This window comes from Telmatherina bonti (genome assembly GCF_933228915.1).
Source record: "Telmatherina bonti genome assembly, chromosome: 7".
NCBI classification, from domain to species: Eukaryota; Metazoa; Chordata; class Actinopteri; order Atheriniformes; family Telmatherinidae; genus Telmatherina; species Telmatherina bonti.
The window spans coordinates 5427243-5455104 of record NC_136625.1 but is presented as its reverse complement, the minus strand read 5'-3'; the positions used below and the strand labels follow the sequence as shown (position 1 = coordinate 5455104).

The following is a 27862-nucleotide window of genomic DNA, read 5'->3' as shown; positions in this document are numbered from 1 at the left end:
CGCTGGGCAGGAACTGACCGGCGAGCAAGTCCGACACCGAGGAAGACAAGGTGAAGGAGCAGAACCTTCATCCTGCAGGGTTTACTGGATCAGAACGGCGTCCTGAAACGCCACCGTGTAGGTAGGGTGGCGGCGGCGGGAGCCCGGAGCATTTGACGTAACGGGATGGAGCTCAGGCGGATCGTTCATTTCTGCATGTTGGTGTTCGGTTTGTGACGCTCTGCTTCTCTCCTCAGGCCAACCCGCCGCCGCTGGTGGTCAACACGGACAGCCTGGACACGCCCCCTTACGTGAGTCTTCCTCGCCGCATTCGCCGCCTTTTTCTGACGGAGCGGAATTCTGATTGAGACGGTTTCACAACACAGACAGTGACCCAGTAAAACGCCGCGGTTCTGTCCAGACGGTTCTGTCCAGACGGTTCTGTCCCAGACGGGTCTGTCCCAGACGGTTCTGTCCCAGACGGGTCTGTCCAGACGGTTCTGTCCCAGACGGTTCTGTCCAGACGGGTCTGTCCCAGACGGGTCTGTCCAAACTGGATCCGGCATGAAAACTGGATTAGACCTGATTCTCGGTCTGTCCGGTATGAGGACTGGATCCGGTATGAGAACTGGATCCGGTATGAGGACTGGATCCGGTATGAGGACTGGATCCGGTATGAGAACTGGATCCGGTATGAGAACTGGATCCGGTATGAGGACTGGATCCGGTATGAGAACTGGATCCGGTATGAGGACTGGATCCGGTATGAGGACTGGATCCGGTATGAGGACTGGATCCGGTATGAGGACTGGATCCGGTATGAGAACTGGATCCGGTATGAGGACCGGATCCGGTATGAGGACTGGATCCGGTATGAGGACTGGATCAGGACTTGGTGCGATCATCAGGGAACCAGAGTTTCCGGTCCTGGTCTGGATCTCGGAGGGGAAAACCTTCCCCGCGGTCTGTCCTGATCCTGATGGACGTGTGGTATGTGTGCAGGTGAACGGGACGGAGGCGGACTACGAGTACGAGGAGATCACGCTGGAGAGGGTGAGAAGATGAGCTGCCTTCATCTTTACTTTGCTGAGTCATGTTTCACTGACCTGTAGCGTCTCTTAACCCTTCCTGTGCTGACATTCAGCTGATCCGACATCCAGCCGAGCTGCTCTGAAGCGGGAAAACTTTATTTACAACAGCGCACAAAGCGCCGAGAGGCAGTAGAAAATGTTTCTACTGCTGGTAAAAACACTGAGCACGTGATGCATAAAAAAACTTCTTTCCAACATTATCGTGGTTTCCTGAGCATGATGCGGTGGTCCGATGTGCACCCGGAGTTCACGACGTAGACAGCGGCGTCATCTGCGTACAAACGTGTTCGAACTGTCCTGACCCGCGCAGAAGGCCGCGCTGTTTTTACACAAACGTATTTATTAAAGAAAAGAAATGAAAGTGTGCAGCGTGTAAAAGTGGAGATCAGTCGTTGCAAGTCAGTGTCTGAACCATAGACTGGATATAAAAAGATGGGCGGAGCCTCCATGGCGTCACCTGTAGGTTTCTGAAGAGCTGAGTTGAAGCTCGGTGGGCGGTTCCTACCATCACCATCTTGGCATGGGCATGCGCGTCGTCTCGCCCGGAAAATACAAATATGGGCAAAGAGGTGGAGCTGAGAGGGGGGCTGTGAGCGTCATGGTGGATGATTGACATCGAGCGAACTCCGAGCTTTCTGTAGCTAAAAGCTAACCTGGAGATAACAGGAGCTAACCAGCTAACGGAGGTAAGCGGGCTAAAGCTAAGTCACGTTGTTAACCGGCTAAAAACCGCGGTTGCTCTACGTTCTTCTGACTTGAAGCAGGAGATCGGGTACCTGTCAATCAAAAGGACACGCCCATAAATATGCCGACTTCGAGATTAAATTACTTTTAAACGGGCGAGTTAGAAAAAAATTAACTCCCCCCACAGTTGTCATGAAGGTAAACCTGACCTATTAAACCGGTTCTGCCGCCCCTAGTGGATGAAGGGGGAACTGCAGTTTCATGCACTTCCACATAGGCTTCACTTTTAACCGCTGAATGTTGCCGCTTGTTCTGAACAAACCATCAAACTAAGCTCAGGCTGAGAGAGCTAGCGCGGAAAGCCTTCAGCCTTATGGCGGCAGGTGCGCTACAGCCAGGTGAACTGACAACTGGAACCGCCCACAACACGCCTACCTGCAGGGTAGGGTTAAGGCCCGGCCGTCACAATCCTGACTTGACCTGAAGAGGAGCCCAGAACGGAACCCTGCAGTGCACCTTCTAAAACCGTCAATAAAACCATCAACAGATCTGATTGATCTCCGACAGATCAATCAGACATGTGATTGATGACATCAGACCGATTGGCTGAAACTGCTGTTTGCTCGTTTTTAGTCCAAACGTCACGTCAAACTTCCAGAGGGACGTTTATTGATCTGTGTTACTTCCTGAAGCCTGGTGTTGAGAACAAACATGCGTCCTTTCCTCACGCTAACTTCCTCTTCCTTTTTTAATGGTTGTCATGGTAACCGCTGTGGTATCCAGGGAAACTCTGGGCTGGGCTTCAGCATCGCGGGCGGCACCGACAACCCTCATATCGGCGAAGATCCCAGCATCTTCATCACCAAAGTCATACCTGGAGGAGCTGCTGCTCAGGACGGCCGTCTCCGGTGAGCACACACGCGCGCACACACACACACACAAACTCACACACACACACGCACACACACACTCACACTTACACACACACACACACGTCGCTGATTGGCTGAACTTTGGCTGAAGCCATTTTTTTCTAATGAACCACCAAGTTTAACGTGTTTCCCGCTGATCCGACATGGAAACACAGTTACCGTGTTTTCTGTTCAGGACTGATCAATCAGGTTCTGACTGATCAGAAAAATTACCAGGACCAACCGACACGACCTGATTGATTGGGACCTGAATGATCTGGACCAACCGACACGACCTGATTGATTGGGACCTGAATGATCTGGACCAACCGACACGACCTGATTGATTGGGACCTGACTGATCAGGACCAACCGACACGACCTGATTGAATGGGACCTGAATGATCTGGACCAACCGACACGACCTGATTGATTGGGACCTGAATGATCTGGACCAACCGACACGACCTGATTGATTGGGACCTGACTGATCAGGACCAACCGACACGACCTGATTGATTGGGACCTGACTGATCAGGACCAACCGATCAGACCTGATTGATTGGGACCTGACTGATCAGGACCAACCGATCAGACCTGATTGATTGGGACCTGACTGATCAGGACCAACCGATCAGACCTGATTGATTGGGACCTGACTGATCAGGACCAACCGATCAGACCTGATTGATTGGGACCGGGCCTATCAGGCCTCACTCATTTGTTTTCCGACTTTCAGCTCAAACTTATTGATCTTCTTGTGATTGGTGACGTCTGTTTCTTATTTTATTTAATTAATTTAGTCATTTTAATTGATTTATAGTCTACATTATTATAATATTGATTTATTATTAGTTTATTAATTACAGAGTGGATTCAGTCATTTTCCTGTTAATGCAGTGTATCCCTGGGTTTTGACTGTCAGGCTGTAAGAGTGTTACTGGTACCAGACTGGGTCAGCAGAACCCCACGGCTCATTCATTATGCACCGGTGAAAGTCGCCTCACCTGATCCAGGTGATGATGACGATGTCAGGCTCGGGTTGCCTTCAGGCTGAGGCTCGTTGTTTTCAGTCTGCATCTCGCAGCAGAGCAGCTGCTGATCCGGCCCGATCGCGTGTAGAGAGTGAAACTGAAACCTGAATCCTTCCCGCTGCGACTCACGGCGGGCGGCGGTGGGGTGGGTTCTGTCTTCAGGGTCAACGACGTCATCCTGAGGGTCAACGAGGTGGATGTTCGCGATGTGACCCACAGCCGAGCCGTGGAGGCGCTGAAGGAGGCGGGTTCTCTGGTCCGACTCTACGTCCGCAGGAGGAAACCCGTCTCAGAGAAGGTGATGGAGATCAAACTGGTGAAAGGACCCAAAGGTAACCGGGCAAAACTGGGTTAACTGGGATTGAACCGTTGTGTCCTGATCCGACTGCAAGTTTGATCCTGGGGGTCTGTTGCAGGTCTGGGTTTCAGTATCGCCGGAGGAGTTGGGAACCAGCACATCCCGGGCGACAACAGCATCTACGTCACCAAGATCATCGAAGGCGGCGCCGCTCACAAAGACGGGCGGCTGCAGATCGGAGACAAGCTCCTGGCTGTGAGTCGTCCTGCCACTTTGCTTTGCCTGGAACCGGTTTCTGCCGCTTTGCTCTGCCTGGAACCGGTTTCTGCCGCTTTGCTCTGCCTGGAACCGGTTTCTGCTGATCCTTTGACGGTTCACATGAGGTGATCTCCATGTTGACCTCTGACCTTGGCGGTTCTGCTTATGTCCAGGTGAACAGTTCTTGTCTGGAGGAGGTGAGCCACGAACACGCCGTCACTGCCTTGAAAAACACTCCTGACGTGGTCTACTTGAAAGTGGCAAAACCCAACAGTGTCTTCATGAACGACAGCTTCGCCCCGCCGGACCTCACCAACTGTGAGTGGTTCATTTCCTTTCAACAGAACTGAACAGAACCGCTGCTGTTTGGGTTCCGGTCTCGGTGTGGGTCGCACAGCACCGGATGTTAGTCACTTGTTGATTCACACATCAGAACCAGGCATCACAGGGATCCAACCTGTGGTTCTAGGTTGGGCCTATGGGTCAAGATTCTGGGTTGGGTGTCTTGGTGGGTTCTCTGGATCAGGTTTTGGGCTGAGTCTTTGCATCGGATCTCGAGATTGGTCTCTGAGTTAGGTTAGGTCTCCAGCTTGGGTCTCAGAGGCCAGACCATAGACTGTATGTAAAAGATGGGCGGAGCCTTCGTGACGTCACCCGTAGGTTTCTGAAGAGCTGAATTGAAGCTCGGTGGGCGGTTCCTACCATCACCATCTTGGCAGGGGCATGCGCGTCGTCTCACCCGGAAAATACAAATATGGGCAAAGAGGTGGAGCTGAGAGGGGGGCTGTGAGCGTCATGGTGGATGATTGACATCGAGCGAACTCCGTGCTTTCTGTAGCTAAGAGCTAACCGAGCTAACCCGGAGATAACAGGAGCTAACTAGCTAACGGAGGTAAGCGGGCTAAAGCTAAGTCACGTTCTTAACCGGCTAAAAACCGCGGTTGTTCTACGTTCTTCTGACTTGAAGCGGGAGATCGGGTACCTGTCAATCAGAAGGACACGCCCCTAAATATGCCGAACTTCGAGGTTAAATTACTTTTAAACGGGCGAGTTAGAAAAAAAATCACTCCCCCCACAAACCTGACCTATTAAACCAAGAATGGATTTTTGTACCAGGCTGTAAACATGTTTATTTCTGCTGTAAACATGTTTATTTCTGCTGTAAACATGTTTATTTCTGCTGTGAAGTTGGTCTTTTTAACATGGGAGTCTATGGGGATTCTTTCTGGAGCCCCTAGTGGATGAAGGGGGAAGTGCAGCTTCACTTCTGACCTTTGGAGGTTGCTGCTTCTCTGGGTTTCTTGCAGAGCTCAGTTGGTTCTTGGACAGACCAGGATGTGAGGGGAGTGAAAACCACGTTGGATCCTTGTCATGTTTCATGATGTTTGACAGTTTATTTCTCATATGGTCGCACAAAACAAAACAAAATGGTACAAAACGAAACAAAGCACAACGCACCACCATGCTGGAAAAGGAGCAGCAAGAAGAAAAATTCTTATATCTGCTCCTTTTATAAAAAACCTAACCAACCACTAAATGGTCTTATGTTGACAAAACTTCATGAAATTGTGAATAAATGAATAAAAACGAATGAATAAGCCGACGTCCACGTTTCGTCTCAGACGTTACGCTCCCGCAGAGGAAGTCTTCTTCTCTTCTTCACTCTCTTTTCTCTCCATCACAGCGTTCACGCAGCACCTGGAGAACCATATCAGCCCCCCCAGCTTCCTGAGTCAGACCCTCCCACCGCCAGCATCCTCGGGACGATACTCGCCGACGCCCAAGCTGGGAGATGATGAGGTCACGAGGTGAGGGCAAAGGTCAGGCTTGTGATTTTCAGGTTGAAGCTGCGGCGTGTCGCCCTCTGGTGGCTGAAAGCTCCGGTCAGACTTCCTGTTGACCTGACCCGACTCAAAGGGACGTGGACGCCGTCCAGCCGCCTCCTCTCACCTCTGTCATGATTGACAGCTGCTGTTCCCCCTCAGGGAGCCCAGGAAGGTGGTGCTGCACCGAGGGACGACGGGTCTCGGCTTCAACATCGTGGGCGGAGAGGATGGAGAGGGGATCTTCATCTCCTTCATTCTCGCTGGAGGACCAGCTGACCTTTCTGGAGAACTGAGGAAAGGAGACAGACTTGTTTCTGTACGTGCACACACACACACACACACACACACACACACACAGCATCGATGAATAAACAGATGGTCTGGTTGTCCTGTAAGCCCGGTCCACATAAAACCAGCCGTTGTAGCATCTTCATGACATCCAGGTGGTTCGGCGTGAAACCAAACGAAGGAAACGTTTTAGGGTCTGAGTCCAGAACCCTGTGGAACACCATAACATCGTTAATATGTAGAAACAGGGATACATGACGTAAACCAGTCCAAAGCAGCTCTGAATTCACCCAGAACAACCAGCGCGGTTGTCCCTCATCAGGCTCCACCTTCTTCATGTTTCCAGGTCAACGGCGTGGACCTCCGTAACGCCACCCACGAGCAGGCCGCCGCCGCCTTGAAGAACGCAGGCCAGACGGTCACCATTGTCGCCCAGTACAGACCGGAGGGTGAGTCATGTGGTCCGCAGAACCAGCAGCTCCAGCAGGATGCAGGCAGAATTCACCAGAGACTTACTGGTTTAAAACGACCACCCAGTAATCCCATAACACCCAAACTGGTCTGGAAAAGTAGTTTAATCGTGACATCTGTCGGTAAATGTGGTGAAATGTTTTACGTCTGAAACAGGTTTTATTTCATGTCTCTGGTTCTTCTGAAGGGTTGGTTTACAGGTGATGATGATGATCTAAACTGGGCGTACTGGTTCCCAACCTTTTTCCCAGGAAGATTCCATCATCAGCCAATCATCACCCGGAGCTGATCGGATGCACAAGATCAGGCTTAATCGCTTCCTGGGTTTTCCTCCAATCAATTAAAATATGGTTTAATGTGGCAGATTTTATCCATCATCCATCCAAGCGTCCATCCATCCAACCATCATCCATCCATCCAAGCATCCATCTACCAATCAATCCATCCATCATCCATCCATTCATCCAACCATCCATCCAACTGTCCATCCATCCATCCATCATCCATCCATTCATCCAACCATCCATCCAACTGTCCATCCATCCATCCATTCATCCAACCATCCATCCATCATCCATCCAGTCATCCATCCATCCAACTGTCCATCCATCATCTATCCAACCATCCATCATCCATCCAACTGTCCATCCATCCAACCATCCATCCATTATCCATCCATCCATCCAACTGTCCATTGAACCATCCATCCATCATCCAGCCATCCGTCCATCATCCAGCCATCCATCCATCCATCCGTCCATCATCCAACCATCCATCCTTCATCCATCCATCCTTCCAACCATCCATCAATCCTTCCATCCATCCATATGTCATCCATCCATCCATCCATCTTCTGCCGCTTATCCGGGGTCGGGTCGCGGGGGCAGCAGCCTAAGCAGGGAAGCCCAGACTTCCCTCTCCCCAGTCACATTTGCCAACTCTGCGGGGGAATCCCGAGGCGTTCCCAGACCAGCTGAGAGATGTAATCCCTCCAGCGTGTCCTGGGTCTTCCCCGGGGTCTCCTCCCAGAGGGACGTGCCTGGAACACCTCACCAGGGAGGTCCAGGAGGCATCCTGACCAGATGCCCGACGCCCTCAACTGGTTCCTCTCGATGTGGAATAGCAGCGGCTCTACTCTGATCTCCTCCTGGATGACCGAGCTCCTCACCCTATCTCTAAGGGAGAGCCCGGCCACCCTGTTCAGCCTCTTGGATCTTTGTGTTCTTTCGGTCACTACCTACAGATGGAGACCATAGGTGTGGACTGGATGTAGATCGACTAGTAAATCCAGAACTTGGTTCAACTCCTCCTTCACCAGGACAGACCGATGCAGAGACCACATCACTACATGCGCCGCATGATCCTTCCTTCACTGGTTAACAAGATCCCGACATACAGGAACTCCTCCTGGGGCAGGACTTTACTCCAGCGGTCCGGTTTTAATGACCCACTTTGGGTTTTACAAAGTGAGGGTTTTCAAATCAACTGTCAGACCTGAACTCACCTCTGTGTGGACATGGTCTAGACTTTAATCCTGATGGCTCAGAACAGTGGAAGTCTCGGGACCCCCTCTGGTCCCGGTGGAGGGAGGGATAAAGACGAGATAAATAATGAAAGATCAGAACGTGATGTTGGTTAAAGCGATGAGGTTTATTACAACGCTGAGTTTCACTTTCGACATGTTTCACTTCAGTGTTCATGTCGTCGGAGTCCAGATTTCCCAGATGAACGCCTCATGTTTCAACCTGATGGCCAGCAGGGGGCAGAAATGTGCAGGTTTACTTGACTGAGCTGCAGTGTCTGTTTGTTTCCCAGTTAAATGTCTAGATGAACTGTGTTCCCTCTTCGTCCAGAGTACAGCCGGTTTGAGGCGAAGATCCACGACCTGAGGGAGCAGATGATGAACAGCAGCATCAGTTCTGGGTCCGGATCTCTGCGAACGAGCCAGAAGAGGTCGTTGTACGTCAGGTGAGACCTCTGAAAGAACTTCTCGTCATCATTGTTGCATGCTGCTGTGGTTTCACCTGAGGCAAACTGGGCCTAAAACCTCAATTCCTCAGGTGAAGATCCTCCATCTGTGGGTTATAAAACCATGAAATCAGTCGCATCCGGACGTCTCTTCAGACGTCAGATTTCAGCAAGATGCTGCTGAACCACGTCCTGCATGGCGTGTCTCACCCACCTGGCCGTGACGGGTTGAATGTTTTTTTAATGGATGAACGGGCATTTCCATGACGATTTGATGTGTTTTCTTTGCTTTGCAGAGCTCTGTTTGACTACGATAAGACGAGGGACTCGGGTCTCCCCAGCCAGGGCCTAAACTTTAAATTCGGAGACATCCTCCATGTGGTGAATGCCTCGGACGATGAGTGGTGGCAGGCCCGGCAGCTTACAGCGCAGGGCGAGCTGGAGGAGGTCGGGGTCATCCCCAGCAAGAGACGGTGAGTCCGCCCCGCAGGAGGCCCATTTCTGCTGACATCTGTTTGTACACGACGCTGGGCAACGTCGTTCTGACATATCGCACACTACCCTGGGCGACGTCATCCCGACATATCGTACACTATGCTGGGCGACGTCGTTCCGACATATCGTACACTATGCTGGGCGACGTCATTCCGACATATCGTACACTATGCTGGGCGACGTCATTCCGACATATCGTACACTACGCTGGGCGACGTCGTCCCGACATATCGTACACTACGCTGGGCGACGTCGTCCCGACATATCGTACACTATGCTGGGCGACGTCATTCCGACATATCGTACACTATGCTGGGCGACGTCGTTCCGACATATCGTACACTACGCTGGGTGACGTCGTCCCGACATATCGTACACTACGCTGGGCGATGTCGTACCAACATATCGTACACTACGCTGGGTGATGTCGTCCCGACACATCATACGCTACGCTGGGCGACATCGTCCCAACACGTCGGACGCAACGCTGGTCGACGACATTCCGACATATCGTACACTACGCTGGGTGACATCGTCCCGACATATCGTACACTACGCTGGGCGACGTCGTCCCGACATATCGTACACTACGCTGGGCGACGTCGTCCCGACATATCGTACACTACGCTGGGCGACGTCGTCCCGACATATCGTACACTACGCTGGGCGACGTCGTCCCGACATATCGTACACTATGCTGGGTGACGTCGTTCTGACATATCGTACACTACGCTGGGCGATGTCGTACCAACATATCGTACACTACGCTGGGTGACGTCGTCCCGACACATCATACACTACGCTGGGCGACATCGTCCCAACACGTCGGACGCAACGCTGGTCGACGACATTCCGACATATCGTACACTACGCTGGGTGACATCGTCCCGACATATCGTACACTACGCTGGGCGACGTCGTCCCGACATATCGTACACTACGCTGGGCGACGTCGTCCCGACATATCGTACACTACGCTGGGCGACGTCGTCCCGACATATCGTACACTACGCTGGGCGACGTCGTCCCGACATATCGTACACTATGCTGGGTGACGTCGTTCTGACATATCGTACACTATGCTGGGCGACGTCGTTCTGACATATCGTACACTACGCTGGGCGACGTCGTCCCGACATATCGTACACTATGCTGGTCGACGTCCCTGCTCCAACATGTCTGGCTCACATTAAATGGAGCCAGCAGCGGTGGAGTTCTGCACATCAGCTGCGTTTCCATCCCTCCTCCCAGAACCGAAACGTCGCAATAAAAAATAATTAAATAAATAAATAATTTGTCCTGGAAGTGAGACAGAGTCAGTTCTCTGTTCCGTCATTTAGCCGACGCTCCAAAGCCACGTCTGAGAGCATAGAACAGCAACCGCGTTGAGCTGCACAGGTAACACGCCACACGCCAGAGGAGGAAGGAAGGCTTTTACGTTTACGGGAAGCATCGAATGAACGACGTCGTATTTGCTGTTGTCACTCCACATGAACGTCTCTTTGGATCGATGCGTCTGCTAAACAGCTGGAGTCTCCAATAACTCCAGTAAAAGTTGCTAGATTTGTCGCTTTTAACAAAAAAAGTCTCCAGATTTAGCAAGAAAGTCTCCAAGTTGGCAACAGTGTCTGAATGAAAGCAAAGCGGCTGTGGGAGGAGTTTACAGTACAGCGCTGCAACGCCAGAGACGCTCGATTAGCAGCTGAAGACAGCAGGAGAGGAAACTGCAGAGAGAAAAATAATCACACCCTTTTATTCTTATCATCGTTGAAAACCCAGATCGTACTGAGATTACAATCCGATTCATCGCCCAGCCTTCGCTTACAGCCATGCTTGGAAACGTACATGCAGGAGTTTTGCATTCCTGGAAAATCGCTGGTGTTTCCTGTGTAAACAATGAAACTCGTTCCAGTTTCATTGCTGGTTCTGCTGGTTCGTCGCCCCGGCTGACCTCTGACCTCTGTCCTGTTGGTCGGCAGGGTGGAGAAGAAGGAGAGGGCGAGATTAAAGACGGTGAAGTTCAACGCCAAGTCTCGGGACCGAGGGGTGAGTCCTGGACGAGTGTTTCATGGTTTCTCTGGACCCTCTGGAGTCTCGCCGTCCTCCCAGTCCGCTGCACGGCTCGGTGTTGGTAAACACCGTCCGCCTTCGCTTCAGGAGCAGCTGAAGGACCGGAGGGGAACTCCAGAGGGTTTGCTGTTTACTGGTGTAACTGGTTGAACTGGTGCATGATTGATGACTTGCTGATTTTGTCTTGATGGTTCAGAAGCGTGTCGCTGTGTGCAGACATGAAGCGTGTTTGAGCCGCTGCCACCTGATCTCCACCTACTAATGACTAATGTCTTCTGCAGCCGGCCACTAAACAGCATGTCGGTCTCAGACTTCACCAGCCGCGCCTCCCGCCACCTCTAAGCCGTGTGCAGCTTGACACGTGTCGCCAAACCGGCGCCCACCAAACCCGCCAACACGCATGAGCCCCCCTCCCCTCAGCCCCCCCTCACAGAGTGATACGCTTGACATTGATGTCTGACTCTCTGCTTCCTCCTCTTCCTCGCCACTCACTTTGCTCTCTCACTCCAGCATGTCAGCCGATGATGTCACTAGCCCCGCCTCCTGCTGATTAATACCCCTGATCAGATAAATCAATTAATCCAAAATGTGCAAATTCAGACTGAACACACCGATATTCACCCATAAAAACGTTTAATTTGGGCTGAAATCATCACATTTTCTCACATCAAGACCTTCCATTTAATCTATTTTATTTTTAAATATGCAAATCAGGCGTCGTATAAAGTGTGAATGAAAGCAGGTGGAAAGCAGACAAAGCATGAAAAATGAAAAATGAAAGCAGACAAAGCAGGTTGACATCAGCTGCATTTCGGGGAATCCGTCGTAGGGAATCCGTCGTGGAGAATCCGTCGTAGGGAATCCGTCGTGGAGAATCTGTTGTGGAGAATCCGTCGTAGGGAATCCGTCGTGGAGAATCCGTCGTAGGGAATCCGTCGTGGAGAATCCGTCGTAGGGAATCCGTCGTGGGGAATCCGTCGTAGGGAATCCGTCGTGGAGAATCCGTCGTAGGGAATCCGTCGTGGAGAATCCGTCGTAGGGAATCCGTCATGGAGAATCCGTCGTGGAGAATCCGTCGTAGGGAATCCGTCGTGGAGAATCCGTCGTAGGGAATCCGTCGTGGAGAATCCGTCGTAGGGAATCCGTCGTGGAGAATCCGTCGTAGGGAATCCGTCGTAGGGAATCCGTCGTGGAGAATCCGTCGTAGGGAATCTGTCGTGGGGAATCTGTCGTGGGGAATCCGTCGTGGAGAATCCGTCGTGGAGAATCCGTCGTAGGGAATCCGTCGTGGAGAATCCGTCGTAGGGAATCCGTCGTAGGGAATCCGTCGTAGGGAATCCGTCGTGGAGAATCAATCGTAGGGAATCCGTCGCGAGGAATCCGTCGCGGGGAATCCGTCGCGGGGAATCCGTCGCGGGGAATCCGTCGCGGGGAATCTGTCGTGGAGAATCAATCGTAGGGAATCCGTCGCGAGGAATCCGTCGCGGAGAATCCGTCGCGGGGAATCCGTCGCGGGGAATCCGTCGCGGGGAATCTGTCGTGGAGAATCAATCGTAGGGAATCCGTCGCGAGGAATCCGTCGCGGGGAATCCGTCGTGGAGAATCTGTCGCGGGGAATCCATCGCAACGAGTGGAAAACCCTGGAAGACTCCACCTGATCTGGTTTTAGCCGGAATTACGAGATATCCGATACACCTGCAGTCACCGTTGACTGGCTTTTATTTCACTACGAACTCAGATAAATTCGTCCTTTCGGTTGATCAAATCTTGGATACTGGGATGTAAATGGGAGCTCTGGTTTGTAGAAGAGCTGCTGAACTGGACCGTATCGACCCACACTATCGATGTGAAACGGTCTTTATAAAACATAATTGTTTGGAGCGGAAGACTCATGGTCACCAAGTCTTCTGTTGGATCAGGATCAAACTGGTCCCAGACAGGACAGTCCTGATCAGGACCTCAGAAACCAGTTCCACCTACTGGTCTGCATGTCTTCGGCATGTTCTCCATCCTCATCCTCGTACTGCTCTGCTGCTTTCACGTTGCTGTGGAAAAACCAGCCTCTGACAAGCGCCGCAGTCATGCACACATGTGAAACCAGGCCTGGTGGTCCGGTACAGGTTCGGTTCTGTGGTTCCGACTGGATTCACGGCCCAGCAGGTCCAGTTTAATCCAGTTTAAACTGGACTTTTATCACATGGAGGAGTGTGAACCATGGAGCCACAGACTCGAACGCAGAGCTTCTCATTCTGCCCAAACCAACATCCGACCTCCTCATCTTCCTCCTCCTTGTTGTTTTATACTCCATCACCCCTCCTCCCCTTCCTCTTCCTCCTCCTCCTCCTCTTCCTCCTCCTCCTCCTCAGCAGTCCCTCAATGACAAGCGTAAAAAGAACCTCTTTACCCGAAAGTTTCCGTTCTACAAGAGCAAAGAGGCGAGCGAGCAGGAGACCAGCGACGTGGACCGTAAGTACAACCGCGGCCGGGGAGGCGGGATGGCGAGTCTGAGAGACGGTTGGTCGGCGGCAGGAAGAGAGATCAGTTGGTGGCGGCATGCTGCACTGGTTGTCGTGGCAACAGGGCCTGGCTTTCATCAGCAATCTTCCTCCTGGACGAGATTAGAAACCAGTAAAATCTGAAGTCAGATGAGACGTTTAGTTTTACCAGAAACCCAGACAGGTGTTCCTTCGTCCTGTTTGGAGCCAAAATGGCCGCCCTGCAGCCCGCTGACCGGCTGCGCTCCCTCTGCTCTCTCCGTCTGTCGCTGGAACTCAGTAACGGTGTGTTTTTGTGGTTATTTTCTCTCCACCTTGTTGTGTCGACTCTGCTGACCACAGGACAACAACGATGACGTGATGTCCAAAGCGCACAGTAAGTATGCCCCTCCCCCTCCTGAAAAACTCCCATCAGCCTCTCTGTCTCCACCAGGATCCTCCATGGCAACCTGGTATCAGGGTACCTGGTGTAAGTGTCAGAACCACTGAGAGAAAAAACTAATTATCGCTTAAAACCTGTTAAACTTGCTTTCTGGAAGTTTCGTTTCTCATGACAATGCAAACAAAACGGAATAAATAAAGAAATGGACGCTTCTCAGCTTATAAATAAACACGTTTACAGCAGGAATAAACACATTTACAGCAGAAATAAACATGTTTACAGCAGAAATAAACATGTTTACAGCAGGAATAAACATGTTTACAGCAGGAATAAACATGTTTACAGCAGAAATAAACACGTTTACAGCAGAAATAAACATGTTTACAGCAGGAATAAACACGTTTACAGCAGAAATAAACACGTTTACAGCAGGAATAAACACGTTTACAGCAGGAATAAACACGTTTACAGCAGGAATAAACACGTTTACAGCAGGAATAAACACGTTTACAGCAGGAATAAACATGTTTACAGCAGAAATAAACATGTTTACAGCAGGAATAAACATGTTTACAGCAGAAATAAACACGTTTACAGCAGAAATAAACACATTTACAGCAGAAATAAACATGTTTACAGCAGAAATAAACATGTTTACAGCAGGAATAAACATGTTTACAGCAGGAATAAACATGTTTACAGCAGAAATAAACACGTTTACAGCAGAAATAAACATGTTTACAGCAGGAATAAACACGTTTACAGCAGAAATAAACACGTTTACAGCAGGAATAAACACGTTTACAGCAGGAATAAACACGTTTACAGCAGGAATAAACACGTTTACAGCAGGAATAAACATGTTTACAGCAGAAATAAACATGTTTACAGCAGGAATAAACATGTTTACAGCCTGGTACAAAAATCCATGTTAGGTTTAATACATCAGGTTTACCTTCATGACAACTGGGGGGGGGGGGGGGGGGGTGTTTAATTTTTTTCTAACTCGCCCGTTTAAAAGTAATTTAATCCCAAAGTTCGGCATAGTTATGGGCGTGTCCTTTTGATTGACAAGTACCCGGTCTCCCACTTCAAGTCAGAAGAACAACCGCGGTTTTTAGCCGGTTAACAACGTGACTTAGCTTTAGCCCGCTTACCTCCGTTAGCTGGTTAGCTCCTGTTATCTCCGGTTATCCACCCTCCCATCTTTTATGTAAAAACTATGATGTCATCTTAAAATCAGTCCAGATGTTTTTCAGTTTTGAAAGTTAGTGACTTTTTTTATACAAACCAGAAAATTGCAACTTGTTTAGATAGAATTTAGGAAAACAATGTGTCGGTACCAAACCCGTCCAGAACCGGACTCCGGTCGTCTCGACAGTAAAATCAGACGTTCAGACGGAAACCAAATAGGATGAAGTTGGTTCCTGGTGGACACAGAGTTAGACATTCCCCTTCTTCCCTCCTCTTACTCACCACAGACCTTCATGGATCCTCCAAACCAGAGCTCTTCATCAGTTTCCTCTTCACTTCATCTCAAAGTCATGATTTTACTTCCTGTCATTTCCACTTTGTGCTCACAAGAAGTCAAACTACGTCCAACATGAGAACTTTTACAGGATGTCTACAACTACGGAAAGTACTCAGATTACAGATTCTATCTGAGATTACAATTTACATAATCCCGTGAGAGATTATAGATTTCAGATTGTCTGAGATTACAGATTTTAGATTCTGAGATTACAGATGACATAATCCCATTAGAGATTACAGATTCTGTCTGAGATTACAGATTAAAGATTTTCTCTGTGATTCTGAAATTCAAGAATCTGATATGAGATTACAGATGATAAATCTTGACTGAGAGTCTATCTGGGATTACAGATTCCAGAATCCAGTCTGAGATTACAAAATCCAGTCTGGGATTACAGATTCCAGAATCCAGTCTGAGATTACAGAATCCAGTCTGGGATTACAGAATCCAGTCTGGGATTACAGATCCCAGAATCCAGTCTGAGATTAGATTACAGAATCCAGTCTGGGATTACATAATCCAGTCTGGGATTACAGAATACAGAATCCAGTCTGGAATTAGAGATTACAGAATATAGTCTGGGATTACAGAATCCAGTATGAGATTTCAGAATCCAGTCTGGGATTACAGAATCCAGTCTGAGATTAGATTTCAGAATCCAGTCTGGGATTACAGATTCCAGAATCCAGTCTGGGATTACAGATTACAGAATCCAGTCTGAGATGACAAAATCCAGTCTGAGATTAAATATTACAGAATCCAGTCTGAGATTAGATTTCAGAATCCAGTCTGGGATTACAGATTCCAGAATCCAGTCTGGGATTACAGATTACAGAATCCAGTCTGAGATTACAGATTACAGAATCCAGTCTGAGATTACATATTACAGAGTCCAGTCTGAGATTACATATTACAGAGTCCAGTCTGAGATTACATATTACAGAATCCAGTCTGAGATTAGATTACAGAGTATAGTCTGGGATTACAGAGTATAGTCTGGGATTACAGAATCCAGTCTGGGATTACAGAATCCAGTATGAGATTTCAGAATCCAGTCTGGGATTACAGAATCCAGTCTGATATTCCAGAATCCAGTCTGGGATTAGATTACAGAATCTAGTCTGGGATTACAGATTACAGAATCCAGTCTGGGATTACAGATTACATAATCCAGTCTGGAATTTAAGAATCCAGTCTGGGATTACAGATTACATAATCCAGTCTGGGATTACAGATTACATAATCCAGTCTGGGATTTAAGAATCCAGTCTGGGATTACAGATTACATAATCCAGTCTGGGATTACAGAATCCAGTCTGGGATTACAGATTACAGAATCCAGTCTGGGATTACAGAATCCAGTCTGGGATTACAGATTACAGAATCCAGTCTGGGATTACAGAATCCAGTCTGGGATTACAGAATCCAGTCTGGGATTACAGATTACAGAATCCAGTCTGGGATTACAGAATCCAGTCTGATATTCCAGAATCCAGTCTGGGATTAGATTACAGAATCTAGTCTGGGATTACAGATTACAGAATCCAGTCTGGGATTACAGATTACATAATCCAGTCTGGAATTTAAGAATCCAGTCTGGGATTACAGATTACATAATCCAGTCTGGGATTACAGATTACATAATCCAGTCTGGGATTTAAGAATCCAGTCTGGGATTACAGATTACATAATCCAGTCTGGGATTACAGAATCCAGTCTGGGATTACAGATTACAGAATCCAGTCTGGGATTACAGAATCCAGTCTGGGATTACAGATTACAGAATCCAGTCTGGGATTACAGAATCCAGTCTGGGATTACAGAATCCAGTCTGGGATTACAGATTACAGAATCCAGTCTGGGATTACAGATTACAGAATCTCATCAGAGATTACAGAATTGTTCCTTTGTGTTCAGACTGTCTTCCAGTCGATCAGTTATTGCTGATTGATTCTGAACTTATTGATGTGATTGGGTGCAGAATCAGAAAACCAGCCTCTGTCTCCGAGCAGACCTCGTTGCTCGTCTGCTGCCGTGTCTGGTAATGGCTCGGAGCAAAGCATTGTGGGACGCTAGCGGCTGACCCTGTCCTGTGTTTTGTTGTGATTCCAGAGCACGTGACATCTAACGCCAGCGATAGCGAGAGTAGCTACCGTAAGTGTGACGCTACCGGCTTCCGACCGCTAACAATCACTCGCTAATCGCTAATGCCTTCAGAGATGCACCTAACAAGCACTGGCTGCTGATTGACCGATAACCGCATGACCTCACACCCTTACTGGCGCCACAATGGCGTGTTTGCATCGGAGCCGCTGCATGGAGTCCAACTTTGATTTTCCAGATTTTACCTGCAAGTAAAACTGCTTCCTGCTTTTCCTCCCGATCCTGCTTCGCTTTTCTCCACAACGGTTCAGATTTTCTGTCAGGATCTTTCCGAGACCGTTTGAAGGTAACCGGTTTGGACCAGAACCAGAAAGGACCGTGCGACATGTCAGAGATCGTATCAGCTGCCTCAGACCAGCTTCTACGCGATGGAAACATGGAAAATCTGGGAAGTTTAGAAACTTCCTGGTGCGTGGGTGTAGGAAGCAGTTGGGAACCATGGCAACGGAAAGACAGTGTTTAAACAGATTTCCACATTTCTGTACGTAATGGGCTGAAATGGAGTTTTAAAGACCAGAAACCTTCAAACCGTCTGAAAACTGAGCCAGGAAATCAATCGGTTTATTGATTAGTTGTTCAGCGTCGGATCAAAGGTCTGAGGTCTTTAACTCCATAAACCAGTTGGAACTGGTTGACAGTCAGGATGGAGGGTGACATGTAGACTCGCTGCAGGCTCGCCATGTTTCTCCAACCTCAAACTAACTTCAGATGAATGCCAGCTTGCTCCTCCTCCTCCCTCCAGCCTTCATCCCTCGCTCCTCCTCAGCTGGTTTAACGTGAACGCCTGTCATCAGACGTGTGTGTGTGTTTTCAGGTGGACAGGAGGAGTACGTGTTGTCGTACGAGCCCGTCGTTCAGCAGGAAGGTGAGACTCAAACTGAAATTTACCTGGAATGTGGAAATAAAACGCTGCTTTATGACTTTTACTTTACAGCATCTTCTAAAGGACGTAAAAACAATGAAAATGTGAGATTAAATGGCTTTTGTTTAGAAAAACTGACAGAAAATAAAAAACCTACTTATTTTAGAAGTGATTAGTGGACTTTAGAGAATAAATCAGGTGTTTTAGCCTCCATGTTAGATAATCAATAATCAGACTTTATGGTTAAAAGTTTAGTCTGCAGCAGAGAAATAAAATGTGTTGAACGTCGAGTTCCTTCATGATGTTCTGTGGAAGCAGAACTCAGCAGGAAAACCTCGCCTGCAGGTTTCGTCCATCTCACTTCCTTTGTCTTCCACAGTGAGCTACACCCGACCCGTCATCATCCTCGGCCCCATGAAGGATCGGATCAACGACGACCTGATCTCGGAGTTCCCCGACAAGTTTGGGTCCTGCGTGCCACGTAGGTCCAGCTAGGGTTTAACCGGTGGGGGCGGCGTTCCCTCCGTTCGTGAGAATCCTAACCGCCGTGTCGTCCTCGCTGTAGATACGACGCGGCCCAAGCGCGACTACGAGGTGGACGGTAGAGATTATCACTTCGTCCTGTCCAGAGAGCAGATGGAGAAGGACATCCAGGAACACAAGTTCATCGAGGCAGGGCAGTACAACAACCACCTGTACGGGACCAGCGTGCAGTCGGTCCGAGAGGTGGCCGAGAAGGTACCAAAAACACTGACATCCCTTCTAAGGGTGGGCCGGGCCGGGTGGGGCGGGGCCAGGCCAGGCGGGGCGGGGCTAGGTCAGGTGGGCGGGGCTATCCTCATGTTGCAGCTGTGATTGAAAAAAGATTTATGTATTTATTTAGAGAACAGTTGTACCATCCTGGTGCTGTGTGGATACCATGTCGGACCATGTTGGAAACATGCTTGTACTTGTCAGTACTATGACGGTGCCGTGTCGATATCATGTTGGTACCATGTCAGTGCCATGCCGGTACTATGACGGTGCTGTGTCGGTACCATGTTGGTTCCATGTTGGTACCATATCAGCACCATGTTGACACCTTGTCGGTACCATGTTGGTGCTGTGTTAGTACCATGTCAGTACCGTGATGGTACCATGTCAGTGCCATGTCGGTACCGTGATGGTACCATATCAGCGCCATGTTGACACCTTGTCGGTACCATGTTGGTGCTGTGTTAGTACCATGTCAGTGCCGTGTCGGTACCGTGATGGTACCATGTTAGTGCCATGTCGGTACCGTGATGGTACCATGTCAGTGCCATGTCGGTACCGTGATGGTACCATGTTAGTGCCATGTCGACACCGTGTCGGTACCGTGATGGTACCATGTTAGTGCCATGTCGGTACCGTGATGGTACCATGTTAGTGCCATGTCGACACCGTGTCGGTACCGTGATGGTACCATGTTAGTGCCATGTTGGTTCCATGTTGGTACCATATCAGCACCATGTTGACACCTTGTCGGTACCATGTTGGTGCTGTGTTAGTACCATGTTGACACCTTGTCGGTACCATGTTGGTGCCGTGTTAGTACCATGTCAGTACCGTGATGGTACCATGTCAGTGCCATGTCGACACCGTGATGGTACCATGTCAGTGCCATGTCGACACCGTGTCGGTACCGTGATGGTACCATGTCAGTGCCATGTCGGTACCGTGATGGTACCATGTCAGTGCCATGTCGACACCGTGTCGGTACCGTGATGGTACCATGTCAGTGCCATGTCGGTACCGTGATGGTACCATATCAGCGCCATGTTGACACCTTGTCGGTACCATGTTGGTGCTGTGTTAGTACCATGTCAGTGCCATGTCGGTACCGTGATGGTACCATGTCGGTGCCATGTCGGTACCGTGATGGTACCATGTTAGTGCCATGTCGACACCGTGTTGGTACCGTGATGGTACCATGTTAGTACCATGTCAGTGCCATGTCGGTACCGTGATGGTACCATGTCAGTGCCATGTCGGTACCGTGATGGTACCATGTTAGTGCCATGTCGACACCGTGTTGGTACCGTGATGGTACCATGTTAGTACCATGTCAGTGCCATGTCGGTACCGTGATGGTACCATGTCAGTGCCATGTCGGTACCGTGATGGTACCATGTTAGTGCCATGTCGGTACCGTGATGGTACCATATCAGCGCCATGTTGACACCTTGTCGGTACCATGTTGGTGCTGTGTTAGAACCATGTCAGTGCCATGTCGGTACCGTGATGGTACCATGTCAGTACCGTGATGGTACCATGTTAGTGCCATGTCGACACCGTGTCGGTACCGTGATGGTACCATGTTAGTGCCATGTCGGTACCGTGATGGTACCATGTCAGTGCCATGTCGGTACCGTGATGGTACCATGTTAGTGCCATGTCGACACCGTGTCGGTACCGTGATGGTACCATGTTAGTGCCATGTCGGTACCGTGATGGTACCATGTCAGTGCCATGTCGGTACCGTGATGGTACCATGTTAGTGCCATGTCGACACCGTGTCGGTACTGTGTTGGTACCATGTGAGTGCTGTGTCGGTACAAAACTATATTTCCATCAACAAGGTTTTTTTTGCGTTTGCATGTATGAAAACTGAGCGGTACCCTCATATCCAACCAGATCCATCCTAATTCTTTGAAATCCTTCAGTCCAGGTACTTACCAGTCTAACAGGTCTGACCCCAAAAGGGTGGAGCTTTAAACATTGCAACTGTTTGATTGGTTTTAAAAACTGTTTCATTTACAACGTGGCGTAAAAACAAACAGATTTAAAATGACCATCTGCTTCCAGGCCGGACTTGTCGTCCGTTCAGAGATGATGTTCTGCAGGTCTTGGTTGGAACCAGTGCTGACAGGACTTCCTGTTGACTTTCCATCATGTCCAACCAGTCTGCCCATTCTCCTGGATATTTCCTGTTTTCCAGAGCGTTCTCCGTAAACTGGAGAGACGTTAACCACCGTTGTGTTTACAGGGCAAACACTGCATCCTGGACGTGTCAGGAAACGCCATCAAGAGACTCCAGCTGGCTCAGCTTCATCCCATCGCCATCTTCATCAAACCCAAATCTGTGGAGAACATCATGTGAGTCAGAAACTGGTTTGTTTTAGTTCCGTCCTCAGACCTGAACCTGGACTGAACTTCCTGTGCTGGTCTTCCTGCAGGGAGATGAACAAACGTCTGACGGAGGATCAGGGCAGGAAAACCTTCGACAGAGCCGCCAAGCTGGAGCAGGAGTTCACCGAACATTTCACAGGTGACCATCCAGACCGGTTGTAGACCTGTAAAGGTGTTAGTCCGGCCTTCTTAGACCCTCATGGAGGATGTGAGGAGACCCAGACCGGTTGTAGACCTGTAAAGGTGTTAGTCCGGCCTTCTTAGACCCTCATGGAGGATGTGAGGAGACCCAGACCGGTTGTAGACCTGTAAAGGTGTTAGTCCGGCCTTCTTAGACCCTCATGGAGGATGTGAGGAGATCCAGACCGGTTGTAGACCTGTAAAGGTGTTAGTCCGGCCTTCTTAGACCCTCATGGAGGATGTGAGGAGATCCAGACCGGTTGTAGACCTGTAAAGGTGTTAGTCCGGCATTCTTAGACCCTCATGGAGGATGTGAGGAGATCCAGACCGGTTGTAGACCTGTAAAGGTGTTAGTCCAGCCTTCTTAGACCCTCATGGAGGATGTGAGGAGAACCAGACCGGTTGTAGACCTGTAAAGGTGTTAGTCCGGCCTTCTTAGACCCTCATGGAGGATGTGAGGAGAACCAGACCGGTTGTAGACCTGTAAAGGTGTTAGTCCGGCCTTCTTAGACCCTCATGGAGGATGTGAGGAGAACCAGACCGGTTGTAGACCTGTAAAGGTGTTAGTCCGGCCTTCTTAGACCCTCATGGAGGATGTGAGGAGACCCAGACCAGTTGTAGACCTGTAAAGGTGTTAGTCCGGCCTTCTTAGACCCTCATGGTGGATGTGAGGAGACCCAGACCGGTTGTAGACCTGTAAAGGTGTTAGTCCGGCCTTCTTAGACCCTCATGGAGGATGTGAGGAGACCCAGACCGGTTGTAGACCTGTAAAGGTGTTAGTCCGGCCTTCTTAGACCCTCATGGTGGATGTGAGGAGATCCAGACCGGTTGTAGACCTGTAAAGGTGTTAGTCCGGCCTTCTTAGACCCTCATGGAGGATGTGAGGAGATCCAGACCGGTTGTAGACCTGTAAAGGTGTTAGTCCGGCCTTCTTAGACCCTCATGGAGGATGTGAGGAGACCCAGACCAGTTGTAGACCTGTAAAGGTGTTAGTCCGGCCTTCTTAGACCCTCATGGTGGATGTGAGGAGACCCAGACCGGTTGTAGACCTGTAAAGGTGTTAGTCCGGCCTTCTTAGACCCTCATGGAGGATGTGAGGAGACCCAGACCGGTTGTAGACCTGTAAAGGTGTTAGTCCAGCCTTCTTAGACCCTCATGGAGGATGTGAGGAGATCCAGACCGGTTGTAGACCTGTAAAGGTGTTAGTCCGGCCTTCTTAGACCCTCATGGAGGATGTGAGGAGATCCAGACCGGTTGTAGACCTGTAAAGGTGTTAGTCCGGCCTTCTTAGACCCTCATGGAGGATGTGAGGAGACCCAGACCGGTTGTAGACCTGTAAAGGTGTTAGTCCGGCCTTCTTAGACCCTCATGGAGGATGTGAGGAGATCCAGACCGGTTGTAGACCTGTAAAGGTGTTAGTCCGGCCTTCTTAGACCCTCATGGAGGATGTGAGGAGATCCAGACCGGTTGTAGACCTGTAAAGGTGTTAGTCCAGCCTTCTTAGACCCTCATGGAGGATGTGAGGAGATCCAGACCAGTTGTAGACCTGTAAAGGTGTTAGTCCGGCCTTCTTAGACCCTCATGGTGGATGTGAGGAGACCCAGACCAGTTGTAGACCCCTACAGGACCCAGCTGTTCCCTCTTCCCAGTCCTTTCAGTTCCGTCTGAAACGTTTGAAATCAGGTCTGTTTATAATGTAAATCTATTTTAATCCTGTTTAATGTGACTTTATTTCATTTAAAGGAACTTTGTGGAAGAATTTCTTCCTTCGAATGTTTAAATATGAATCGTGGCGCGTTACCGTTTGGAACGGCTACCGCTGCAACGGTAGCATAAAACAGTTAGCTTCAGGCTAATTCAGACGGTACGCTTGACTTGTTTAGGAGACCCACAGCATCCATATTCGAATCGTTCTTTCAGCGGGAAAAGCTGGATTCATTCTGATCCTCCTGTTTGGAGGCTCCGCCTGCCTTTAAGCTCCCTCCTCGCTTGGCGACGGGGAAAACGCCTCCAACCACTGCTGGCCAACCTGCCGGGGTCGTAAGCCTCTTTCGCCGACCATCCAAACCAGGGAGACCCAAAGTTTCCATGTATCCCTGCTCCAACGCACCTGGCTTCCTTTAAATGGATCCAACAGCCTATAAAGTTCTGCATCATGACTGATTTGTTTTGGTCAGGTGTGTTGGAGCCGGACACCCCTGGTCGAGATGACTGGGCGCCGGCTCGTAGGGAAAACACGCCACTTCCCGGTGGCCGACTGTCATGGCGGTTCCTGACGGCTTACCATCGTAAATCAAGTTCTTCGCTGACATGAACGTGTCGGAACATCATGTGACGCCGCCGCCGTTAACACGTATAGAAATGCAGATGTTGGTCAGTGAGCAACAGAAAACGTGTCTTTTGTCTTAATCTTCTGAATTTTTTCATGTAGTTATACTTTAATTTTTACGTTTTTCATATTTTTCTCTTTTACTATTTAATATAGTAAAATATATGTTTAATATATCAAGTAATTAAAATTAATTCATTAATATTGATGAGTGAATAAATGTGTTGTTAGTTTAATGGATTAAATGTTTTTAGTGTTTCATCATCTGATTTATTTTTATTTACTTTATTTTATTGTCTTTCTGTGTGTTTGTCGTGTCCAGCCATCGTGCAGGGCGACACGCTGGAGGAAATCTACGACCAGGTGAAGCAGATCATCGAGGAGCAGTCAGGTCCGTTCATCTGGGTTCTGTCCAAGGAGAAGTTATGAAGCTCTTCGTCGCTCCTCCTCTTCCTCCTCCTTACATTCACCTTTGGTTCATTTTGAGAAGAGTCGACGTGGACGGCAGCCTCGTCCCGCCGTCTCCCCCTGACCCGCCGAGCTGACGGCCGCTCCTCTTGTTTTCGGACGCTATCGTCATGTTTACCGACCAACATGGCAAAGCACACAGGAAGTGACATCACAGGAAGTGACATCACAGTCATGGCGGTACGGCTCCTTAATGTTTAAGGAAGGAACTTCAGAGGAGAAGAAGAGTTCAGGATGGTGTGGAAGAAACGTACGAAGCAGATTTTATCCTTTGGTTTTTTTGGGGGGTTTTCTTGTTTTGTTTTTTTTTGTTTTGTGATGTAAGCAGGTGGGCGGAGCCTCATTCTCAGGCAGCGTTGTCGGTCTGGAGGAAGCAGCGACACAAAAAGCAAACTTTGCACGTTTGAGCTTTAACAGCATGTCAGTTTCTCCCGTTTATTTCCCATCAACCCCTTCACCTCCTCGTCTGACGTCGCCGTGGTTTTTTTTTTTTTTTTTTAAACCATTTTCTCTTTTTTCTCTTTATTTTTAATTTTTTCCTCTCGGCTGCTGCCGGATGTTCGTCAGAATGCCACAGGTTTCTGCTCGGCCACTAGAGGGCGCTGCCAGGGCTGTCACTGAAATCTGTCGGTAGATCACAGAAACTCGTAAATGTGCGTTAAAAATCCGCTGTTGGAATTAATCCTTTTATATTTAGATGGAAATGTTAAATTTTAGTTTTCTCCTCAATTTCCAGTAAAACAAAGCCAAACTGGATCAATTATTCCGTAACAGATTTTTGATTAAACTGCTATTTGTGTTTTGCATGTGAAAATGCCAAAAAAAAAAGGAAAAAAAATCATTAGGAAACAAAACTTTTTATAAACATCTGAAATTTTTATTTTTTTGAAAGAAATTACATCAGATTTTTTTTTATTAATCTAAGAAATTATAAATCAGAAAATTATTTTAATACAAAGTTTTTCTTAACAAAATGTTGAGTTAAAAATTGTAGATATAAATATATAATATTTAGTTAAAAGAAATTTCCTCACCCATCAAATTTAAATTATATTTTTACTATAAAATCATCAAAAACAAAAATATATTTTGAATCATCTGAAAGCTACAAAAATGTTTTTATTACATAATTAATTTTAACTTATTACAAAGTTAAAATAAAATATTTAGTATGAAAAAATGAACAGAAATGATAAAAATTGATGTGACTGAATCAATGACAGAAACTGAGTTTATTTTTAGACGTCTTGAACATCGTTACGCATCATAATTATAAACTTTAATCGTTAAAATATATGAGAAAAATAACATCTTTAAAATATTTTGCATTTAATATGAAAATGAACAAAAATGTGAGAAATGAGAAACGTTTGTAATTAAGATGGATAAAAAAAATCTTAAATCAGAATATTCCCGTTTCTCTGATCTGAATCACAAAACAAACTTTTCGGTATTTCGATGGCGGACTCATTCGGAGCGGCGCCCTCTACGACACGAGCTCGAACCCCTGCGGTCGTCTCGGCGATGTCCGCCAGCGGCATCAGTGTCTTACCATGGCAACGACGTTGATCAGCTGATCTCGTGGCCAAACCTGGAGCCGAGCTGCCACCTCCAGGTGTGTGGAAACACGCAGACGATTATTGTACAATGAGATTTTGAGATATTTAACCCTGGGTAAACTGCCTATTTTGTTATAATGAAAGTCTATATTGAACTTTACTTCAGCACTACGACGGATTATTTTCTCTGCATCGTTAATCTGATACGAATAGAAAATATAAAGATATTTGAATATGACTATATATTTTTCTTTTTCTTTGATCACCACCTCCTCTGTCTTTAATTTTCTTTTTTAAGCATAATAAAAAGTTAACAAGAAAACAGCTGGTCTGTCTCTGATCATATGCCTCGGAACCGGGATGAAGATCCTGCTCACAGCTCCGGGCTCGTTTGTCCCTCCTCACCTGCAGAAACACGCAGGAGGAGGCGGGACCTCCACGGGTTGAGGAGGAGGCGGGACCTCCACGGGTTGAGGAGGAGGCGGGACCTCCGCGGGTTGAGGAGGAGGCGGGACCTCCGCGGGTTGAGGAGGAGGCGGGACCTCCGCGGGTTGAGGAGGAGGCGGAAATGGATGAACAAACGCTGCAGAATCTGGAAGCATCATCAGCATCACTCAAAACGTTGTCATGTTTCCCCGAGTCATGTTTTCTTGGTCATGTTTTCTGCATGTATAAACATGAATGTTTCCCTGGCGCGGAACGATCCGCAGAACGCTGATCAGAACCAGCTGAGTGATGTTTCTGTTTCGGCTTCATGCCTTCATACTTCTGACTGGAAATGAGCAGTAGCTACCAAACTTCTCAGTTCAGGTCCCGTTAATGACACCAAGGAGCAGGAAAGTCCGCTTCGTGCTGCGTTTAGGTGTAGGTGGAAATCTGGGTCGTTTCATAGCGGGATAAACGTAGAAACACAAAAATTTTAATGTGCACGATGTAAAAATTCAGCTTTTGTCTTTAATTTTTCACGTTCAGACTAAACTTCTATCACTTTTCTAGAAAAAGAGACGAGACGTAAACGCATGGAAGCCGCCTGCTGATGTGTTTCAGACTTTCGTTTCTTCACAGTTCTGTTTGTGAAAAGTAAAATAAATTTTATGATACAAAGTTTTTTATTTCCGACACAACAAACCAAATAAATTTACCTTCATAAGTAAACTTTCAGATGCAGCGAAAACACGAAGACATTCGTCTGTTTTGTCTGGAACGAGGAAGAGGAAGAAGAGCTGCTTGAATCGACACCTTTACGGTGATCCGAGGAACACCGCGGACCAGAACCGAACCAGAGAAAACCTCGGCTTAAACGCCGACCACGAAGAGATCCACACTGAGGATCCAGATGTTCGTCCAGCTGTGGCGACGTTGGCAGC

At 48.4% G+C, this 27862-nt stretch overlaps 1 protein-coding gene across 10 annotated transcripts in view; it reads left to right on the top strand.

Moving 5' to 3' along the window:
- The window catches only part of dlg1b (discs large MAGUK scaffold protein 1b), a 110020-nt gene extending 83254 nt beyond the window's left edge, over positions 1–26766 (top strand). For 6 of the 10 annotated variants that reach the window (XM_079243550.1, XM_079243547.1, XM_079243549.1 and 3 more), the window contains 20 exons: positions 237–290; positions 982–1032; positions 2538–2662; positions 3862–4031; positions 4116–4252; positions 4429–4573; positions 5940–6063; positions 6241–6397; positions 6716–6818; positions 8694–8808; positions 9105–9281; positions 11283–11349; positions 13740–13839; positions 17897–17938; positions 18762–18812; positions 19189–19290; positions 19375–19547; positions 21817–21926; positions 22007–22098; positions 24791–26766. In XM_079243550.1, coding sequence (XP_079099676.1) covers positions 237–290; positions 982–1032; positions 2538–2662; positions 3862–4031; positions 4116–4252; positions 4429–4573; positions 5940–6063; positions 6241–6397; positions 6716–6818; positions 8694–8808; positions 9105–9281; positions 11283–11349; positions 13740–13839; positions 17897–17938; positions 18762–18812; positions 19189–19290; positions 19375–19547; positions 21817–21926; positions 22007–22098; positions 24791–24897 — 2202 coding nt within the window. In that variant the 3' untranslated portion in view covers positions 24898–26766. Of the gene's footprint in view, positions 1–236; positions 291–981; positions 1033–2537; positions 2663–3861; positions 4032–4115; positions 4253–4428; positions 4574–5939; positions 6064–6240; positions 6398–6715; positions 6819–8693; positions 8809–9104; positions 9282–11282; positions 11350–13739; positions 13840–14210; positions 14245–17896; positions 17939–18761; positions 18813–19188; positions 19291–19374; positions 19548–21816; positions 21927–22006; positions 22099–24790 lie in introns of all 10 variants that reach the window. The other 4 variants (XM_079243542.1, XM_079243548.1, XM_079243543.1 and 1 more) reach the window with 2 other exon arrangements.
- Positions 26767–27862: the final 1096 nt, after the last annotated feature.